Below are 14048 nucleotides of genomic sequence, written 5' to 3'. Positions count from 1 at the left end.
GGCTCTCAACAGTTAATCTGATTAGCTTTGAACAGGGTGTGCACAGGTCCTTGGCACCCTTGAAAAACCATTGGATTTCTTGAGTAATAAAGTGAGATGATCATGTGACCCACTTTCCATCGGCGATAAGCATGGACCTGGCAAGCTCCCCATTTTGGAAACAGTGGTACTGTATAAAAATTTAAAGCCGTGGCGATTGCAAACAACACGTTCCGCTTCGTGTGATGACTTGTGTGGAATTGTAAAACCGTGCACTGTGAGAGAAACTGTGGCTCTTGGTGCTGGTTCCCCTCTCCTGTTTATGCTGCTTTTTTTGCGCCTCATTATGAACTTGAGAACTTATGAACTTAAAGCGATCAAGGCTGTAATTTACGATATAATTTTTGTACTCCTACTGCAATAAAGCTAACATTGTTACAGTAAAAATTTCTACGTGGGACGGCATTTTGCACCCTTGAAATAGCTTTGGCAAAGCCTTGAAGGTCCTTGAATACCCTTGAATTTTTGTCTCTGAAATCTGTACAAACTGATTGAAGCAATTTAGTGAAACAATGTATTTCCACCGCTGAAACGCGTCATGAATGAGGCATATGCTACAGTGGGGCTCTTCTCTCGAGCTTCCCCTGGACACGCTGCGGCACCTAGTGCCGCCATCATGAACTCCTTGGTGTGGCCTCTGAGACTGTACTGGTGGCGCGCCGGTGTGTATGAGCTCTGTACTGTAGCTGAACTACTCTTTCGTGCTTCCCTATGGATGCGCTGAGCCATCTGGCAGCGCTGCCGTGAAGTCCACATGTGGCATCTGAAATGTTTTGCGCGCTGGTGCGTGCAAATGCTGAAAAATGCATCATGTAAGAGGTGTGTACGACAGCCAGGCTCCCCTCCCACGCTTCCCTCTGGACATGCTGCACCATCTGGCGGTGCTGCCGAGGAGTTCAGGTGCGGTGTGCTTGATGCGGAGCACACCAGCGCGTGTGAATGGGAAGGTTTGTTTCCTTACTAGGTGCATACCCAGTGAATAAGTTGGTGCGAAGGAAGCTCATTGAAGAGTGGCACGTACCAAGTGAAATTGTGGCGCAGCTCGCTGAAGTGTTGGCATGAAAGAGGTTCATTGAAGGGAGGCACATACCAAGTGTATTCGTGGTGCAGCTCACTGAAGTGTCGAGCTGCTGTACTTGATGCATCCAATGTGACATGGGTTCGATTCTGCCTAGCAGAGGAGAAATTTTAAAGGTTTTCTTTTTGATTGAAGAGGTTGAGGAAAACGTTTAGATGCCCAATGGTCACCGAGCAAAAATTTATGAAGTAGCCCAAGAATGCCAATCGTGTTCTGTTTGCTCTAGTGGATCCCTGCTGGAATTTTCTTTAGGATGAATGTCAAGCATGTTAGACAAGAGTTTAAAAGGCACCAAATGCTTGAAGTTTTACTTCCGTAGCCATAACAATGGCATTTAATATTTATTCTTTCTCAGATGAACCTGTCTCCCAGAAGAAGGGAACTTAAAACTGAAGTACAGGAGTGTGATGAACTGCACTGGTTGGTGCATGTTGAAGGGAATTGAACTGCGCAAAAGAGGGTAAACAGTGTAAATGACAGACACAGCGCTGACTAATAACCAATCTTTATTGCCCATTAAACACAATAAATAAAAAGACAAACTTTGCAGATAATATAAAAATACGAATTCATCACGACCCACTGCTGCCGGCGGGCTATCACTCATTTGATAAGTAGCATATTTAATTGCACTGTACAGATGCAAAATGCACACTACCACTTGAATTGCTGTGTTGGTATATGTGAAAAGCTTTTCTAATCTCGAGCACATCCTCTAATATCCTCTAATCCTCTAATATAATAATATAATAATAATAATAATAATAATAATAATAATAATATCCTCTAATATCCTACAAACATGCAAGTTTTCAAGGTATGGTCCAGAACCACATGTTTTGAAATTTTCTGCCAAATGACTTTCAACTGAGCCTTTAAGTAAGTTCTGTAAATGCTCCTTGTTCCTGTTACATTGGGCAAACAGGTCAATGTATTAATGATCGTTTACGGAGTGTACAGAGAGGATGCTACAGGGAGCAACGTCCCCATTGAGATTAGTGAACTTTCCACATATACCAACACAGTGATTCATTTGTTGGTGTCCCTTCTATATCTCTACATTGCAGTGAAATGCGATACTTGTTGAATGTGTGATAGCTTGCCAACAGCAGTGGGTTGTAATGAGCTTGTGTTTCTGTTTTTTGTGCAGATTATCTCCTACCATCATCATCAGCCAATTTTTGTGTCCGCTGCAACAAGAAGGCCCCTTCGAGTTACCTCCAGTTAAATCTCCAATTACCCCTGTTTTGCGCCAGCTGATTGCAATTTATGCCTGTAAATTTAATTTCACCACACCACCGTTTATTTGTCCTATGCATTACATGGCCTTCCCAGGTCCATTTTTTACCTTTTAGCCATGTTTACTCTCTGATCCACTCCACTCCGCTCTCTTCCAGTCTCTTAAATGTTATGCCTAACATTTCTCGTTCTGTAGCTCGTTGCTGGTTCTTTGTTAACCCTACAAGCTTCTGCCCCATAGTTTAGTACCTGTAGAATGCTCCCGGTGATGATGGTGTATGCACTTCAACTGATTTTTATTCCTCTGCAAATTTTCTTCTCAGGATCAGGGCCCCCTGTCTCAGTCTGTCCTATATATCGCAGTTAAAAAGTTATTTATTTGTATATTTGTTTATATTTTATATTAGTTGCAGTTATATATTGCTGCCTGAATGTTTCGCCAGAGTACCTAATGGTGGCTTCTATAGGTACTTAAAAATCTCAAGTTATTTAAGAAGTTATAGTCACAAGTAGTCATGTCACATCCAAGCTTTGCAGTTTATCATGTCCTCCCATGGTCTGGTCACTTTTTGTTTCTGCTTGTAAAATGTAATGTACTTGTTTGCAGTGTGGCTATGTGGTGGGCTGTGAAAATGTGATCAGTGTGTTGTATGTCAAAGTGCGTCTTATGAGCTGGATTCAATTCTTTTTTAGGGACCCCTCCTGTGACGTACAGATACGGAGTGCGGGATCAGCACATTGCCTCCTTCTCGTTGACGCAAACAAGCAGGTAAATATATAAACTTTTCTTGACTGATAAGTTTGATTGTTTGGAATAATTGCCAGCATAGCTGTTACACTTGTGCTGATAAGTTGCCCAGTACTGTGCAAAGTTTTTTTGTGTGTATGTGTTTTTATCTATTTTGTATTTTGCATAATGTTACCATTTCATGTATTGCAGCAAAAAATGCTTTGGCATGAGCCAATGATGAGTTTCTCACTTAGACCTCCAGCTTTTTGTATCGTTATGTCTTTGTCAAGTTTTCAATGTCCAAATTCATTTCTAGCATTATACTTGAATCTTACAAACCTTGAGTTTGGTGATTGCTAGTAACTTCATAGGCAGTTGTTTTGTTTGACTCTCCATTATGGCTCAGTGGCTATGACATTCCACTGTAGAGCATGAGGTTGTGAGTTCAGTTGCCGGCTGTGGCAGCTGTATTTTGATAGGCAAAATCCATATGAACTTCTAAATACTAGTCACTATGGGGCACTTTGAACAAATTTGCATGGTTCATTCAGTGCGCCGTGCTTACGTCCAAAATGCTTAGAGGTATAGACTGGCAAAATAGAAATTATTCAAGCCTCACTGAAAAAATTTATCTAGTTTAGGGCCAATTCAGACTCATTAGACCTAGCTAGACTCACCCAGACACGCGGTGTCATGGTTGAGATGGAGCAGTATGGGGATGGCCATAGAGGAAGGAAAGTGTAGGAGAGGCCCCAGACAGCACGGGTTGGAGAAAGTGTGGCGAAAGTTGCGTACCATTTTTTGCAAAGAAACACTGGGACTGGCACCTCAAAAGTCAACGTTGCTGTAGCAACCGCACTCCTGAAGCTCTTGCAGCTGCTCTAGGCCTCTGAAAAGTGAGATAAGGTTTTTCTGGCCCGTGTCTTTCTTGCAACGCATTCTGTTTGCAAGACAACCTGACTTTGAAGCATGGTGTGTAAGTTTGAAAGTTGTGGTTTGGGCCTGTGAGTGTGAGTGTTAGTTAGCAAGATACAATCACGGTGCAGGTCTTTGTCATCTTCAATGTGCGATGGAAAAGCATAGGAGTGCATCTGCTGTACTAAACCTGTTACAGACGTTTTGTAGGCTTTATCCAGGCGCGTGTCGGCAGCACACACTTCCAGCGGCTCATAGCAATGCAAGTTCAAAGTTCGTGCCTACCTGCTTCGGCGAGCTGATCAGAGGCGCAAATGGAGATGGCACACAGCAAGATGGGTGCATTTTCGGCTTCAAAAACACGACGTCAGGGCCACTCCTATATTGCTTCTTTCCTCCATAGGGATGGTGCACGTTGTCAATGTAAAAGTTGCATACCATATTGTTTCAGTAGTATTTCTTCCCTCTGTTAGCACTCAATTGCCTACACAACCTTACACTTTACATAGGCAGAATTCAATAAATGGTCACGGACCCTTTCTTTTTTTTTATGTAATCCTCACTCAGGCTTACTCGTTCCATTGGAGTTTAACTATCTATAAGCAGTACTACTCAGCCTTGCATGCTGTCTTGTAGACTCAAAAACATTTGCAATTGCATGTGATTAAGATTTATTTGAGCTTGCTCAAACTCGCACATGCTACAATTCATGGGGAATCCTTGAGTCATGTCTGCTTCAACGCTCGTCAACTCTGAGAGACTTGTCCCTATGCGGATACACTTCAACTCTCAATGACTTTTGCCAACCTCTTTTCGGTGGCACTATTACTTTCAAACAAGGAGCTGCAACTGTGATCTTTCCTGTTATGTGGCTATTGCAACTTGTGTGGTTGCATGGCATCTACTTTCATGTATGAACATGAAAATGGTATAGCTCATGATGCCAAGGTATACATTCCGTGGCCTGCTCCTGATTGCGCAGAATGCCAGAGTTCGATATGATGCCTCAATGTGTGTGTGCCGCCGTGCACTGACAGAGGGCGGGTGCTCACATTGAGGCACCCTTGAGTTCGAGACAGAGGGGAGCTGCGTCAAAGAAGGATGTCCGAGTGTGGGTGTGCACTCCGGCGTTGACGCAGCCCCAGCGTGGTGTAGTAACTCAAGATTCATAATGGCAGCCTGCCATAGTGTCGCAAGACAGCCGTCTACGCTGAAGAGAGTAAATGCAAGTGCTCAGGCTGTGCACGCTCTACGGGCTGATAAGAGTGCCGATGCGCATGAAGCTCATGAGGCCTGTCTTGCCCAAATGCTTGGAGGCCCTAGAGCAGAACAAAGTTGCCCAACAGATGCATGGCTGCCATTACTCTTGAAGAATGTAACGAGGGTCTCCTTGGTTGCAGTGCAGCCACGGAGACCCGATCGGAGTCGACGCAATTGCATGTGAAATACGATATGATTAAGATACAAAATTAGTAAATAATGAACATAAAAAAAGACAGAATAGCAAAATATAATCAACATTTTAGCATCAACACTTAGTTGACCCTTTGGAGGGGGTTTGCGAGTGCGCACCTTGTATGTCTGCCATGTTTCTTTACAATAAAAGCAATGCTGATGGGTTACCGCCTTCAACTTGATTGGTCTGGTAAGTTTGGCTTGAACAGGCAACCCATGGCTCCAGTCTTGAGCAGGTTCCACACAACTGCAGTTGGAGTGCGGTTGGAATCAGTGGAATGCACCATTAGATTTAGTTGCATGGTAAAGAACCCAAGGTAGGTAATCCTACCTGTGAAGCCCACCACTATGAAACTTGTGTTGCTTCATGACATTACACCTTGTAAGCCAGCTAATCAAAGATATCAGTCAGTCAATATCATTTTCTCTGCATTTAGCACATGACAAGACACTAATTAATGTGTAATTGTATAATTTATGCAGGCCCATGTTGTCAACGTCGCTGGTACAAAGGAAGTTCTAAGGAATAATGAACACGTTCCAAATCAGGCTTTCTTGAGCCATGGTGACATTGTGACAGTTGGCTCACGCCAGTTCCGATTTGAGTGGGTGTCCACGCAGAAGAAAGAAGGAAGGCAAACTTCGCCTGCTGCCACTGGTTCTCAGCAGCGCAAAGGTAACAACTAATATTGCAGTCCTTTGTTTATTTTTACATTTACAGAAGTTATGGATAGGCTCAATGAGGTCTGAATTGTTATTCTGTCAGCACACTCTTATACATAGCTTCATTAATGCATCTTGTGTTATTGCTGCAAAGCAGTAGGTTGCCACTGAGTATGCTTTGAATGCAAAATGAGAAGATGGTTTCTTATCGCTGCTGCTGATAGAGTTCTTGAATACCAGTGGGAATTTGTTGCATGTGTATAGGCTGCCAGTGTTGCAGCTTCATACAAAGCAATTTTTACAGCCATGTATGATGTAATGTGCCTTAAATATTCACGTTTTGTACTGCGCTTAATTGTACCTGGAAAACCATAATATGGGTACAGAACATTCGATTTCTTCGTATGCACTATCATGTTCAGTATGAGCTGCAATGAATGAGCCGTAGTCGGAGCGCTCGTCTGGTCGAGCGGGTGGCACTCGAGAGAAAAGTGGAGTTTCAGCTTCAATTCCAGCAATGCGCATAACCCCGTGCCTTCATCTTCTGCTATCTTTGCAGAACGATGATACACTATGGAACATCTCAAGACTGGCATTAGCCTTGATGTTCCTAGTAAATAAACATGTCTTCAGCACTGTCTATCTTTAGTCTTACACTTACAGATGGACCAAATCCTTAAAAATTACAAATGGTAGTTCTTATAATTAATGTCTTTATTAGTTACCATAGCACACTTCCCAACACCTTTTGCATTGGATTATATTGTAACGAACAATTAAGGGAGTCCAGACACAACTATTTATTGTGGGCGAACTTGTGCCCTGGGGGTAAATAAAAAGGACTGCCGCGTTCTGAAAAGGAGATCAAGAATGCCTTCTTCTTCTATCTCGAGCGTCGCTTCACCTCTTCTTCTTGCAGACGCTGACAACGGCCATCTACGATGCAAGTGCGTGCGGCGAAAACAAGTGCCATCATTTCGTCGTCTTTTCTTTCAATGCGCCGTTGTCGTGTTGAGGGGGGGGGCGCACGAACCTGCGCGCGTTGTTTAAATGTTTCTGCCTTGTGTCATTGTCCCCCCTCCAAAACGCATCGTCCCGATGCGTACAGCGACTACATTGTTCACAAGCTGTTGTCCAAGTGGTATATGGCACAGAATAGACGTTTGGTAGAATATTCACTGCCTGTCATAATATGGCTTCAGTCTGACCACATGTACAGTTTCCGTGCGACGCCGGCATCGTGATGAGCTGACTTGTCCTTCTGGCGTAACTTCGTAGTTCAGGGGACTGATGCGGCGAAGTACTCGGTAAGGGCCGAAATAACGGCGCAAAAGCTTTTCGGACAGGCCGCGCGTCCGCACGGGAGTCCACACCCATACTCTGTCGCCTGGGGCATACTCGACTTCCCTTCGCCGCAGGTTGTATCGGTCCGCGTCGATGCGCTGCCTTTGTTGAATGCGATGTCGCGCCAGCTGACGTGCTTCTTCGGCCCTCTGTGTAAAGTCGCTGATGTCAGGGTTCTGTTCTGTACTGTCGCTGACAGGCAGCATTGCGTCCAAGGGTGTAGTAACTGTTCGACCAAAAACAAGCTGGAATGGCGTTACCTGAGTGGTCTCTTGCAATGCGGTATTGTAGGCGAATGTTGCATAGGGTAGTATCTTGTCCCATGTACGCTGCTCTAAGTCTACGTAAATTGACAACATACTGGACTTCATTTCCAAAATTAGTCAGGAAGACATTCGAACACCCGTCACGCAGCTGAACCAGACCTCTTGCCATACAGATTCCTTTTTCGAGGAGGAGCCCAGTGTTACTATCTGCTATTCCTTCATAGTCGCTGAATACGGTACTTCTTATGGCAACAGCTATGCTGGACCTTGGGGGTATCGTGACGTCGTCGTCTATAATCTGAAGAGCATCAAATTGTTCTTCACACTGGAATGTCGCGATGGCGTGCTTCGTTGAGAACGACACACAGGATTCCTGCAAGTTGATAACTGCACCGTTCGCCTGCAAAAAGTCCATTCCAATAATTAAATCCCTTGAACATTCTGGCAGGACAATGAAACTGGCGACGTATGTAAAGCCGCGTATTCCGATTCTAGAAGTGCACCTGCCCACCGGGTTGATAAGGTGTCCTCCGGCGGTTCGAATTTGCGGTCCTCTCCAAGGAGTCAGCACTTTTTTCAGTCTTCTGGCAAGCACTTTACTCATAACGGAATGGTCTGCGCCTGTGTCTACTAAAGCGGTAATTTCGCAGCCGTCTATAAGCACACATAAATCTGAAGCAACGTCACTTTTTCCGCAACTGCTCTCGCGTCCGTCGTTCAGCGCTGGAGGCTCTGTTCTTGCGTCGACAGCGGCCTCACCTCCACAGGTCGCCGGTATTAGTTTTCCCGACGTGGGCTTTGAGGGCGTCGCCTTGGGGAGCTTGAGGATGGACGCGGGCTCGGTGATCGATACCTCAGCGGCACTGTTGACCGAGGTTGATGTTGCTGTGAAGTCTGCGGGCTTTGGCGCGTTGACAATCTTGGATCTCGAAAGGGCGTTCACCGCTTCTTGGGCAAGGAGCATTTACGGAAAACCCCCGAAGTCCCGCTCTGCGTATTCGCACATCCTGTAGAGATGACCAGCTTCGCCGCAGTGGTAGCACAGTGGGATTCTATCAGGAGTGCGCCATATGTCAGCCTTCCGGAATCTCGTCTCCGGCGGAGACGGCAAGAACCGAGGTTCGGGCACATGCGCAGTTGCCGCGATGAAAGTACGTCCTGGAGATCCTCTGAGTACCTTGGCGTACGATACCGTCGGCCGTACCGGTGACGACGCTTGCGGCTGTGCTGGCGGGTGCTGTTCGCGGACTGCTTGTCTCACTTCTTCGCGAACCACTTCCGCTAACGAAGAGACCGCTGTTGGGCCGTTGTTCAGCTGTTGCCTCTGGAGCTCTTCTCGAACCACAGATCTTATGAGTTCTCGTAAGACCTCGACGCTGTTCCCGAACATTGCCGACATCATATCCATGGAGGCGACGTTCATATCGCGGTTGTAGAGTCTCGCACGCTGTTGAAGAGTCCTTTCCATAGTTGTCGCCTCGGAGCGGAATTCGGCGACGGTGCGTGGAGGGCTCCGAACCAAACCGGCAAAAAGCTCCTGCTTCACACCGCGCATCAGGTGCCGAAGCTTCTTGTCCTCGCTCATACTCGGATCGGCCCGGCGGAATAAGCGGGACATATCTTCGATATACATTGCCACGCTTTCGTTGTTTCGTTGGCTTCTTGCTTGCAAAGCGGCTTCAGCTTTTCCCGGCGGTCTGTGCTCGGATACGTGGCCAACAGCTCCCGTCGGAAGTCATCCCACGACCGGAGGACAGCTTCATGGTTTTCAAACCACGTTCGCGCACAGTCTTGCAACGCGAAGTAAACATTGCGGAGCTTCCGGTTTTCGTCCCATCCATTGTAGTCAGCGACGCGCTCGAAGCCTTCCAACCAGTCCTCGGCGTCTTCGAAGGTGTCGCCGTGAAAAGGCTCCGGCGTCCGCGGCTGATCGACGACGATGTGGGTTGAGGCTGTCTGGGACGTCATTTCAGGATTGTCTGCTGCTGCTATTATAGTTTGCTCCGGCACAAGAGGAAACTCAGGCGGCTCACCACGTAGGCGACGGCTCGCGCGCTGGTGGACAGGCGTGAACTCGTTGGGTCTGAGATGGCGTGATTCCGGGCTGCTTTCTCCAACTCGAATTGGGCTGGAAATCATTACCCCGCACCTCCACCAGAATTGTAACGAACAATTAAGGGAGTCCAGACACAACTATTTATTGTGGGCGAACTTGTGCCCTGGGGGTAAATAAAAAGGACTGCCGCGTTCTGAAAAGGAGATCAAGAATGCCTTCTTCTTCTATCTCGAGCGGCGCTTCACCTCTTCTTCTTGCAGACGCTGACAACGGCCATCTACGATGCAAGTGCGTGCGGCGAAAACACGTGCCATCATTTCGTCGTCTTTTCTTTCAATGCGCCGTTGTCGTGTTGAGGGGGGGGGCGCACGAACCTGCGCGCGTTGTTTAAATGTTTCTGCCTTGTGTCAATATGTCGTAATGTAAATCTCTCCTTTTTCTCCACTGCAACCTTTTTTTTTAATTTGGTTTTTCATCCATTTTCATTTCCATTAATTTATCGATTTAACTTTATTTAACTGAATTTAATTATTAAGTCCCCTTTGTTCTTGTTGTCTGTTTGTTAGCTTCTCGTGATATATGATTAATAAAAGAAATTAATCATTTATACAGGGATAACAATTCCCAAATACGGAATCACCAGTTCTAGCTTTACCTCCAAAGTCACGTTTTAAATAAGTTTAAAGATTTGTATATAATTTACAAGCCTATAACCAGTGCAGTCAAATTCAGTTTCCACACAGAAAAAAACCTAATTATATTGAACTCTGAATTTTTTCCAAGTGATGTTCAAAGTAAAAGGTGCATTGAGATATACTGCTAAATGCACCACAAAAGTTAGTTCATGGTGGCTGTGTTGAATGGGCTTGACTCGATCCTAGCTGAGGTCTGGCTGCAAAATTTTCGTCATGTAATGCTGCTGGTTGAAATGGTAATGCAGTGAAACCTCCATATGGGGTGATCAAGTTTCTCAAAATTTTTAACGATCGCCTGTAGCATATGTGTTGCAATTTACAAATTGTAGCTGGTGAGTTTGCAAATGTATTTTTAACATCCTTTAACAACCTTAATCTTTAAACAGTGAGCTTGATCATATTGTTACATAGTGTTCTTCCAATCGTTTAATTATCAATCCTTCAAAAACTAAATTCCTGATTTTCCGTTCTAGCCAAAGAATACTACCTGGCCTGCCTGAGATAACTCTAGATGGTTATCACATTCCCGTCTCTGTGTATCATTTTTGTGCATCAAATTAGATTCTAACCTAAAATTTTCTCAACACATTGCCTTCATTAAGCAAAAGTGTACCTTTGGTATTAGAGCATTTATCAAATCAAGAGCATATTTCTCCAAAGACACATTATTAGCATCATACTTTGCTTTCATTTACAGTCACGTTAATTATGGCATTGTTTCCTGAGGAAACGCATATCACTGTCATATCTCGTCTATTCAGCACTTACAGAACCAAGCAATACGCGACAGTGGGTTTTTCACGAGTGCTACTTTATTACTTTGTGAGAATAACATACTTGTTGTAACCAACTTGTTCCACTATTATCTAATAATTATGTTTTATAAGTTGCTTACTAAACAGCTTCCATACCAAATCAATGATTCCAGGTACCTCATTAAAGGGACACTAAAGGCAAATACTAAGTCAACGTCGACTGTTTGAATACCATTACAGAAACCTTGCAACGCTTGTTCCTTGCCAAGAAGAGATTTAGTTTACGAGAAAATTGCACCTGAAGGGTCCGAATACTTTTTTCGAAATTCAAATCTCCTGCCACCCAATCGGGAGAGTGGTGACGTTGCATATGCCATCACCGCCCTTTGCTGCCGTCGGTGAGTAAAAGGGCACCCAACAGATGGCGGCAGTGAGCCATGACAGAGTGGTGGATTCGCCGCTGCAGCTTCTTTTCGGTCAAGTGGCGCAGACCGTTCGGGCATCCCGTGACATCGCATGGAAGTTGAATTCTCTACTACTTGCAGTTTGTCCGAGTTTCGTGAGTCAGAAAAACCAGTGCAGCACTACGGGATAATTACTGAAACGCGAAAGCGTGGGCGGCGCAGAGTGGAGCGAAAGCGAAACCTTTCGACCGCCCGCATCGTTGTCGAGGGAAATTTCAATAAGTTGTTTTTTCTAAAGTGAAACAGAACTGGACAAGTAGCATTTTATTTCATCTTATACAATACGAGGATGTTTTGTGGAACGAGTGGTTGAGTACTAGTGGTAGAATTTAACTGAGCGCCTTCGTCATCAGGCAAGTACTTGAATATCCCGGGTGAGTCTCTAATCATGTCCTGCATTTACCTCAATTTCTCGATTATTAAGGCTCTGTTTGCAATAATATTGACACCTGAGAGATTCTCGAGCACTAATCTATCACTTTAGCGTGATTAATATGTGCCTTTAGTGTCCCTAATAATAGTAATACCAGGTTTGCACGTAACTCCAATTTTCTACTGCCTATGGTTCATTCTAACTATGTAAAAATGACATCTTCATTCGCTGCTATAGAACTGTGGAATAGTTTACCGAACATCATTAACTCTTCATCCTTTCATGCATTTAGTCATGGCCGTAAGCTTTTTTTATATGTATATAACTAAGTTTAAGTCATTCAGTACACTGCATTTGCCATTTGTATGTATTGAGTTTTTTTTTTTATGCACTATAGGCTTGTGTTGTATTTTCACAATTGTGTTTGTTTCTTTTAGTTAGCTTGCTCATCTTTAATACATCTCTCCATTGTTATTATTAACCGAGGGTCCCGTTACAGGCGTTGACTTTGGGACCCTCGTCTGTATATTGTCTCTTACCCATTCATTGTATTTAAAGAATAAACTGAAACTGAAACTAATGTTCCGGATGACACCGGTCGATGAAATCAGTTCCGATACGTGGCGAAACCACGACATGTATCTGAGGCACGCCATACTGGGGGAATCAGGAAATTTTTTTACCACCAGTGCACGGGTGTTACTGCATTTTGCCCCCCATAAAATTGCAGCCGCCGCTGCTTCTGGGATTTGATCAGGCGCCCCCGGGCTTAGCAGTGCAATGTCAAAGCCACTACGCCACCACAGCGGATAAGTTTTTTTTTTTTTTTTAACAGCGAGTTTGATCGTGCATATCGTCAAACTGCTGTCATTCTGGAAATTCATTCCAAGTAGATACACCTTGCAAGCCCACCGGATACATTTAGTAAATTACAATATGTGCTGTAAATTATTATTTAGGAAGTTAATTAGTGATTTTTTTACTTAGCTGAACATGTGTTTTGATTTCTCATGCAAGTAATGTCTACCTTTTACCAGCTCAAGAATCCAGGTCAAGAACTAGAATTATGTTATGTGCAGCAGGCAATTTTTACAAATTCCAGAAAACTTAAAAATTATCACCCTGTATAATAAAAGTCCTATTTGTAGCAAACAGATTTAAATCTTTTTTTTTCGTTGAGCCAATGTTTCTGTTCCAGCAGTAAAATGAGTTCCTAAGTGCTTAGAACAGTCTTTTTGAACAGTCCAGTATGTTGTCAATAAGACTTCTGAACAGAGTCCAGCAAGAAACTTTAGCAATAATTGCTGAACCAAAGGCACTGGTGAAGGTGGTAGAAATCTGGTTGAAATGAGAGCTTTGGAATAGAATGTACCTACTAATAGTGGCTGTCTCTTCTCAGCGCTCACTTATTTTTTGCCACTTGCAACATTTGCATATTAAAAGATGCGTGCAAATGATGAACCTATTTTAAGGCAGTGTTTTGTTTGTCACCAAAACTCTAAGTAAATGCATGCAATATGTATGCAATTTTTAAATTGATACGTAACGGAACCAAATTGTTCTGTTTTGTCACGAGAAAAAAAAATGTGATAATTAATTGGGAAATTTAACAAAAAGAAAAATAAGCTTGCTACATTGTAGATCGTGTAGAATTGAGATTCATTATATCGAGGTTAGACTGTATTTGGTTGGCAAACAGACACTGGGAGCATTGGTTATGTTGTCTTTTCTGCTGTGCATAATGCGTAGTTGACATTAAGCAAGAGCAATTTTTGTGAGATATGCAGCTGTATACCACTCATTCAAGAGGCTTGTCCTCAACAGTGGCACTCAGTAAATGAATTACCAGAGACGTGTGTACCTGAAGTTCTCTTCATCGCCTGCATAATTGACATTGCTCCCTTGTCAGGACTTAAAGGCAAGTTTAAATAAATTTCACTTTGAGCGCTACAAGCCATTCGTCAACAGCAAAGGAA

At 44.0% G+C, this 14048-nt stretch overlaps 1 protein-coding gene across 2 annotated transcripts in view; it reads left to right on the top strand.

The window, feature by feature from the left end:
- LOC142566033 (uncharacterized) overlaps positions 1-14048 on the top strand; it is a 59290-nt gene that overhangs the window by 5424 nt on the left and 39818 nt on the right. For both annotated transcript variants that reach the window (XM_075676735.1, XM_075676734.1), the window contains exons 4-5: positions 3050-3125; positions 5940-6132. In XM_075676735.1, the coding sequence (XP_075532850.1) occupies positions 3050-3125; positions 5940-6132 (269 nt within the window). The remainder of the gene's footprint in view (positions 1-3049; positions 3126-5939; positions 6133-14048) is intronic.

The sequence above is a fragment of the Dermacentor variabilis genome, unplaced genomic scaffold, assembly GCF_050947875.1.
Source record: "Dermacentor variabilis isolate Ectoservices unplaced genomic scaffold, ASM5094787v1 scaffold_12, whole genome shotgun sequence".
NCBI lineage: Eukaryota > Metazoa > Arthropoda > Arachnida > Ixodida > Ixodidae > Dermacentor > Dermacentor variabilis.
This window is presented reverse-complemented; position numbering and strand designations above follow the sequence as displayed.